The sequence below is a fragment of the Gekko japonicus genome, unplaced genomic scaffold (genome assembly GCF_001447785.1).
Source record: "Gekko japonicus isolate JY-2015 unplaced genomic scaffold, Gekko_japonicus_V1.1 scaffold2139, whole genome shotgun sequence".
NCBI lineage: Eukaryota > Metazoa > Chordata > Lepidosauria > Squamata > Gekkonidae > Gekko > Gekko japonicus.
In genome coordinates this window covers 292,324-301,117 of record NW_015170952.1, presented here as the reverse complement: position 1 = coordinate 301,117, position 8,794 = coordinate 292,324, and the positions used below count along the sequence as shown (strand labels likewise).

The window sequence follows — 8,794 nt, the reverse complement described above, 5'->3', positions numbered from 1 at the left end:
TCCTGTGGCAGTGAATTCCATGTGTTAATCACTCTTTGGGTGAAGAAGTACTTCCTTTTGTCTGTTCTAACAGGACTGCTCAGCAATTGCATCGAGTGCCCACAAGTTCTTGTATTGTGAGAAAGGGAGAAAAGTACTTGTTTCTCGACCTGCTCTACCCCATGCATAATCTTATAAACCTCAATCATGTCACCCCTCAGTCGTCGTTTCTCCAAGCTAAAGAGCCCCAAGCACTTTAACCTTTCTTCATAGGGAAAGTGTTCCAACCCTATTCTAGTTGCCCTTTTCTGCACTTTTTCCAATGCTATAATATCCTTTTTGAGGTGACCAGTACTCCAAATGAGGTCACACCATCGATTTATACATTGATTTATGATACTGGCTGATTTGTTTTCAGTTCACTTCCTAATAATCCTGAGCATAGCGTTGGCCTTTTTTATTGCAGTCGCACACTGTCTAGACATTTTCAGTGAGTTATCTACTATGACTCCAAGGTCTCTCTCTTGCTCAGTCTCTGCTAGTTCGGGCCCCATAAATGTGTATTTATAGTTAGGATTTTTGGCTCCAATGTGCATCACTTTGCACTTGGCCACACTGAGCCCCATTTGCCACACTGATGCCCACTCGCCCATCCTCAACAGATCAACAGATCCCTCACAATCCTCCCTGGTTCTCACCACCCTGAACAACTTCGTGTCATCTGCAAATTTAGCCACTTCACTGCTTACTCCCAACTCCAAATCATTAATATAAACAAAAAAAGCGTCCGACTGAGTACTGATCCCAAATTATGAACCAGGAATTACTGGGTTCTGAAAAGATCTGTTATTTACTGTCTGATTTGGACAACTCTGTGACTCTTGGAACAATACTTTTAGTTGTACCACCTGGGGGGAAACCTACACTCGAGCAATATATTGCTGTTTCCTGTAATGTGACCACCTAAGTTTTCCATAAAATTCTAAGCATATAACTAGGGATTTCCCTAAACTGGTCAATCCATTGGTTAACCGACAGAATATCTATGCATACACTGCTTTCTTCTGTGAATCCTTTTTTGCAATTACATGATTTCAGGCAAATAAACTCGTCATCATGATCCCTAAGTGCTCATCTAATTATACCCTTACTTGAACATTTGGGCTTCGGTATTTCCCTTGTTTGCTCTGCAGAATCTCTGCTGAACACTTCAAGCATCCAAGTGAAATTCTATGCTGCTAGCTTGAAGACCATTTTATCCACAAAAGTTTACCTTGAAAGGACGGGTCTATGTAGCAGTAGGAAAACAGAATCAATTACCCACATCTTGCTTAGTTGTGAATTCTATGATAAAATACAGGATGTCCTAATCAGCCCCCTTTTGATCAACAGGCACAGTTGTCCAGAAGAGAGACTAGTATCCTTCCTTCTATCAGATCTCTGCCCTCATATCACCTTTGCAGTGGTGAAGTTTCTCTCTATTGCTATGAGGGTTCGAGAATATAAGGTTAAAGCTCTAGTAGGATTACTGTCTTTGTATATTTAAAATCTGTGGTTCCTATGGTTTCCCCCCCCCCCAATCTCTGCCAATAAAGGTTTTGACTGACTGACAAATTTTCAAAGGAAGAAGGAAAATGCACTGTGTCTGCACTGAAGGTAGAAATACCAGAATCAGGTGATGTGCATGTTCAGGACAGGACTGGACATTTGAAATTTGAAAATTAGCACAGTTCTCGCATGCATTGTTAAAGGAAAGGCAGAAGAGATATTAAATGGCCTCTAGTGTGCTATCTTCCTTGAACACTGACATCGAAGTGAAAACTGGTATTTTTACAAAACAACTTTACCATTGAAGCTGAACATTTCCATGTGACCCAAATACATTTTGCAGGATGAGAGGAAAGATAAAATACTGTCAGTGAGTCACAAATGCTGTACTTTATTAAATTCCAGTTCAAATGGGGGGGAGATAATTCTACCAACTAAGCAGAAAAAGGCTTTACCTAGTGATGATACTCTTTTAGATGAAACTTTAAACTGGTTGTTGCTTGACTGAACTGTAGTAGGTGTGCAGGAGACTGAGGAGGTTGCCGAAGAAGTTGCCATAACAACTTTGCTAGTGTCCATAACAGCATCTTGGAAATGGTACAGACATTTTTTCTTTAACACATTTTCCCTCTTCTTGCTATCGGTTATTACCATTCCTTCATTACTAGATATAACAGGAAGTACATTAGGTTTCATTTCCAAGAGCGTTGATGCCACCATATCACTTCCTTTAAATGGAAGGGAAAAAAACATGGAAAAGTTAACAGAATTCTATTAGTATCACCCAAGTTCAACCCGGCAGTAAACTGCAAAGCACTGCACTGTTTGTCCTTGAACTTTTTACATTTTTGTTGTTGCTGTTGTTCAGTCGCACAGTCGATTCCGACTCTTTGCGACCCCACAGACCAGATCATGCCAGGCCTTCCTGTCTTCCGCCGGCCTCTGAAGTTGGCTCAATTTCATGTTTGTTGCATCTATGAGTCTTGACACTGTCTAACCATCTCATCGTTTTAAATTTAGGGTAAGCTAATAAATCAAAATGCTGATATGACTGGTACAAATGCTCCACTGCATATGCAATCCACTGTGGCAGCCAACACATGGCAAAATATTTGTCAGAATTGGCATTATTAAATGTAAAATGCCCAAAACAGTGAACATTTTGAGTGCATTTCTTGCCCGGCAATTCCAAAATCCACTTCAAGGAATAGTTTTGGAATCATAACCCCCTTTCAGCACTAAAAGGGCTACGTTGATGAGGTCGATGAGGTTGTACTCTTTTCATTAACAAGGCAAGATTATGGCATATAACTACAGCCAACCAACTTCCTGATGGAAATCTAAAGTGAACTTTCAAGTTCTAAATCACTCTTCAGAATACAGTTTGAGTCCAGTGGCACCATCCAAAGTGAACTTTCAAGTTCCAAAACACTCTTCAGAATACAGTTTGAGTGCAGTGGCACCTTTAAGACCAACCAAGTTTAGTTCTGGGTATAAACTTTCATGTGCATGCACCCTTCTTCAGATACACTGAAACAGACTTCCTCAAACCTTACGTATAAGTAGACAGAACATGATAGCCAAAGAAAGTCAGGGAAAATAAGATGGCTGGTCTGGATAACTAGATTAGTTACATTTTTAAACATCCAAGTGAAAAAATAGTAACCTGAAGAGACATTGCCAGTAACTAAAAACTTGCTTCAAAAATGGTGGTACTCAAAGCAACATGTCTCCTGTGTACCACCTCACAGGATGATGCTGGAAAAGGTGTTCCCTACATCAGGCGGACCCAGGACACTGACAGCTTTGAAAGATCCAAACCGGCACCTGGTAAATGAGCAACCAATGGAGTTTGTGTAACAATGGTGTGTTGTGCTCCTGATGAAATCCTGCAACCACATTCAGAAATGTCCAAGTTGTTTTAAGGGCAACCTTTATGAACAGCATATTACAGAAGTCAACTACTGGCTACCAGGAGTCTTGCTCCTGGCATAAAACAATAATAATTAGTTATTGGGATTTTTGAAAGGCTTGTTCCAAACTAAATTGCTACTAAATTTCGTGCTGCTCAGCTAGAACTAGGGTTATGATTCAGTTACTCTTAAAACTTTGGTTTACAGCTAAAATGACAAAGCTTATGTTTCAACAGTTCTGAGAAGACAAAAATTAATGATTTTCAGAAGGAACTGACATTTCACTAGCCTGAATAATGCTTTCTGTCTCTCAACTGTGTTGATATGGAAATAAATTATGTAACTCAATTTCATTCCTTTGTTCTGTAAATGTGATGATTTGAAAATGAAATAATGCTAATTGATACAGAGAAGAGTGTTTTTCATACCCCCAATACCTAATGATAAGCAGACAGCACACTCTCAGTGGGTTTGTGGGGACTTAAGACGACCTAGCAGTTAGAAAGCAAGAAATTGCAAGTAGATAAATAGGTACCACTTCGGTGGGAAGGGAACAGCGTTCCGTGCGCCTTGGTGTTTAGTCACGCCGGCCACATGACCACGGAAACGTCTTCGGACAGCGCTGGCTCTTCGGCTTTGAAACGGAGATGAGCACCGCAACCCTAGAGTCGGATTCGACTGGCTTTCGAGCAAGGGAACCTTTACCTTTTTAAGACGACATAAGGAAATACTTTCCAGTACATTGTGAGTGCCCTGCTCCTTTCATCCCATCTAAAAATTAAGAGTAACATTGGCCAATGAAGACTAAGAAAACATTCTCTCTTCTGCCCAGTACTGAGAATAAAAAGCCAGATGCCCTTTGGCAATATCTCCAGCCTTCTCGACATCACACTGGGTTTCTCTCTGGTGTGTCCTCAAATTCATGCTGGTAAGTATCTTAACCACTTGAGCTGTGGTGGCTCAAGTGGTTAAGACGCTGAACTGCAGGCTCTGTAAGGTCAGTAGTTCAGCAGTTCGAGACCCGAGTGCGCTGCATGACGGAGTGAGCTCCCGTCTCTCGTTCCAGCTCCTGCCAACCTAGCAGTGCGAAAGCAAGAAATTGCAAGTAGATAAATAGGGACCACTTCGGGGGGAAGGGAACAGCATTCTGTGCGCCTTGGTGTTTAGTCATGCTGGCCACATGACCACGGAAATGTCTTCGGACAGCGCTGCCTCTTCGGCTTGGAAATGGAGATGAGCACCGCAACCCTAGAGTCGGATTCGACTGGCTTTCGAGCAAGGGAACCTTTACCTTTTATGTATCTATTGCACATATGGCCTTCATGTTCCCATCTCAGCTTTGCAAAGATGAAATACAAATTAGGGAAGCTGGAGTGTCTATGATCAGGAAAAGATCATCCTGCCACATGCTACACAGAGCACAGCATTAACTACTCAATAAAGCATTATAAATATAGATAAGATTATAACTACTTTACATTTGCTTCTCCAATTATTCAGGCTCTTTGCTTAGCATCTGCCTGTCAATGCATATCTGTTTCCATGGAAACTGAAACTCAAGGGACAAAGCGGATGTAAATCAGACAGCTATTTTCTTTACTTCAAAGCAGCTTTGCAGTGCTGCACATTTTGATCGGGAAATGGTGCTGCTCCCCTGATCTAAATACCCCACTATCCACTCTGAAACTGTACAAGGAGAAAGTTAGACAATCGATTCCTCAGACTCATTTCCCTAATCAAGTCAGCTGCTCCAAGCAACAGCTCGGTGGGGGGGGGTTTTTTGGAAAATCCCACATCACATAAGTTGTGACCCTAAGAGACTTGGGTCAGAACGTCTAACCCTAGAATGGTCTTCAGCTGGTTTATGGATGGGGCTAAGCTTGAACACCAACACGGGCCCCACTTTCAATTGTTTTTACCATTTATATATTTTTTAAAAAATTTAAAATCTAAGCAGGTTACCTGATTTGGATTTATTTTTACATGCACACAACTCTATGATTCTACTTTAAAGACATATACACCTGAACTCAGTGTAGTGTTTCTATTTTGAGCTGGAAATGAGTTTTCTTGTCCTGAGAAATATCTATCTATACTACATTTAGCCACTGCTGTGTACTCATACAGATGGCGTAACAGCACACTGGGGTTCCTACCCAACCACTGAGAGATCACTGACTGCTCCTGTATAGTTTTCATGACAAACTGCCTTCAAAAAGGGGAGCGGTGGCACAGTGGGTATATCCCACTGTCTTAACATCCGAACTGTGTCAGTTCGAGCCCCGCGCTGGTGTGAGCAGCCAGCCTGTTGTCCCCAGCTCATCGTCCACCCAGCGATTCGAAAGCCTCGGTGAGTAGATAAAATGGGAGCCACTCCTTAGAGAGGGTGGGCACACCAACTCCCCTGTGGGAAGGTATTAGCTGTCGGTTGGGACGTCCTGTGGAAGGCGGTAGAATCTACTCGGCTACAAGAAAAATCCCTGCAGTGGGATGCCCCGGCCAGGCGGTGGCAGTGTGGCGAGACGACATACGGGTCCGGAAGCCCCAACCTCATCAAGCCGGTCGACGCAGCCATTCGGGACATGACTGATCCAAGCCAGAGATGTTTCCACAGTGCAGTTACGGCGTGTGCAATTAAAAATAAATTATATGTTGTCTTTCCTATCCCCTATGAAACATTGTTAGTCCCCTGTCTAAAAGTGTAACTGTAAATCACTTTGAGCCCACTCGTGGAGAAAGCGATTAATAAATCGAAAGCATCATCATCATCCTTCCCCCTTCTCTCCTCTCACCAGCACCCCAGTTGATTTCCTTGAGTTACCCTTACACACTCAACAGCTGAGCTGGGGCACAGTTCTCACCTTGGCTACGCATCACCTCTAAACCCATCACACCCCTGAGTATAATGCGGTGCAGCACATCCTTCAGCTGTACTGCAGAAATCAGTCTTCAGAGCATGTGTAGGTCTTCAGAAGGAATTTGAAATACAGTTTTTTTGGGGGGGAAGGTTCCTAGATGCACCACTGACTAAGCATTCAAGAGAAGTACACTAAATCCCTTACTATCTTCACTGTCCCGGCAGGGCTTTTTTTGTAGAAAAAGCCCAGCAGGAACTCATTAGCATAACAGGCCACACCCAACAGAAACTCATTAGCATAGTAGGCCACACCCCTGACAGCATAGCACATTAGCATATTAGGCTACACCCCCATGCCACCAGAAGTGTGGTCATCCAGCCACACCCACCTTTCCCTTCTAATTCTGTTTACCTTATTTGTTGTCAAAACCCAGGGCTTTTTTTGCAGCAGGAACCCTTTGCATGTTAGGCCACACACCCCGAATGTAGCCAATCCTAATGAGTTTCTGCTGTTGGGTGTGCCCTGTTATGCTAATGAGTTCCTGCTGGGTGTGGCCAATTCAGGAGCCAGCCGGAACTCCGTTCCTGTGTGTTCCTGCCCAAAAATAGCCCAGTGTCCCGGTAAGCTCTAGGGTCGTGAAGCAGTCCAGCAAATCCTGGGAAGTCTCTCTGTAATTATGTCTACCATAAAAATAAAATCCAGGTGCCATAGTTCATGGGTTGGATTCAACCTGCTTTTGTACTACTGAACGAGGGCGGGAGGTGTCCCTCTTTGGCCACCAAAAAGCCTATGCTGGGGATCATGGGACCTCCATGGACAAAAGGCAGAGGGGACAGGGTCTGTAGCAGGGAGGTAAATTAGGTAAGACACAGTGGCCGATTTCCCACAAGCGCTGCTCCACGCTCGCTCTTCCATTTTGCCCCGATGGTATGTGTCAATTTCACACAAGCTGTTGCGTGGCCGCATTTTGCCCCGGGAGCTTCACATGATTTCCCCCGCGTCTACTCAATCCTCAAAAAACAGGATTGAGTAGACGCGGGGAAAATCATGCGAAGCTGCTGGGCAAAATGCGGTGACACGTACCATCGGGGCAAAAGGGAAGAACGAGCGTGGAGCAGCAATTGTGGGAAATCGGACTGTGAAAGAGCTGACAGGATTCTATGACTCTTCCATTTTTCTTAAAACCAAAAGAAGCCCAGCTGTGTCTGCAGAGACAGAACACAAAAATCAAAAGCAAACAGTAATATTTTGGTATCCAGCTTTATTTGGGCTCTCAATTTTACATTGCTAGAATTAAAAAAACAACAACATGTGCCTGCATTCAGTTGGTTTTAAAATTTGGGGAATGGGCCCTACTTAACTATGCTGCATTTGACTTGGGCTTTGTGGGGTTATCTTTTGCCATGCAGTATGTTTTTAGCATGATAATTTCAGGTGATTTAAACACCATTAGCAAAACATTCATTTCAAAGATTAGTACATACTATTATGCAGCTATTTTACTGTCTGCATTACTGCACAGGAATACACTGAATACAGTAACTCACTAATATTGAGACCAGACAGTTTTTAAAAATTCTATTAGTAAGTTGTAGGGACTCTCAGATTCTTTTGAACTATGGTGCTGGAGAAGACTCTTGAGAGCCCCTTGGACTGCAAGAAAATCAAATCAGTCAATCCTAAAAGAAATCAACCCTGACTGTGCCCTGGAAGGCCAGATAATGAAACTGAAGCTCAAATACTTTGGCCACCCAATGAGAAGGGAGCCCTCACTGGAGAAGACCCTGATGCTGGGAAGACTGAAGGTCAAAGAAGACGGGGACGGCAAAGGATGAGATGGTTAGACAGTGTCATAGATGCAACGAACATGAAATTGAGCAAACTCTGGAGCATGTTGGAAGACAGGAGGGCCTGGCGTGATGTGGTCCATGGGGTCACAAAGAGTTGGACTCGACTGTGTGACTGAACAACAACAAAGGGACTCTCAATTTCAGCCTCCATCAAGTAGGCAAGGATCGTGATTGTGACCCCACCCCAGCCCGCAGTATGGACTAAACACTGGACTAGGTTACATGGTTGTCAGAAGACCTCAGTACGAGCATGATAACGAGGCTCTATTTGTATTGCAGTATTTAAAAGATTAAAAAGTATATATTTTTAATACCAATAAGACTTGAACCCCCAACAAAGCTGCCTTATACTATGTCGGATCTTTGGTCCTTCAAGGTCAGCACTGTGTACGCAGACTGGCAGTGGCTCTCCAGGGTCTCAGGGAGAGGTCTTTCCCATCACCTTCTGCAAGATTAATTGGAGAGGTCAGGAACTGAACCTGAGACCTTCTGCATGCAAAGAAGAGATTCGACCACTGAGCAATGGCCTTTCACTATGGGGGTGGGGGCTGCTGAAAAATCTTAGCCATGATAAAAAAATCCTCCATTATCTCCTCTGAGCAACTCTCCTCTAACAAGAAAACCCCCACAAATGTTAAAAGTAAGC

The 8,794-nt window shown here is 43.3% G+C and overlaps 1 protein-coding gene across 1 annotated transcript in view; it reads right to left on the bottom strand.

Moving 5' to 3' along the window:
* LOC107116881 (protein FAM193A-like) overlaps positions 1–8,794 on the bottom strand; it is a gene marked incomplete at its 3' end in the record, with an annotated part of 64,914 nt that overhangs the window by 18,015 nt on the left and 38,105 nt on the right. Inside the window, exon 11 of the mRNA XM_015418902.1 lies at positions 1,983–2,255. Within this exon, the coding sequence (XP_015274388.1) occupies positions 1,983–2,255 (273 nt within the window). The remainder of the gene's footprint in view (positions 1–1,982; positions 2,256–8,794) is intronic.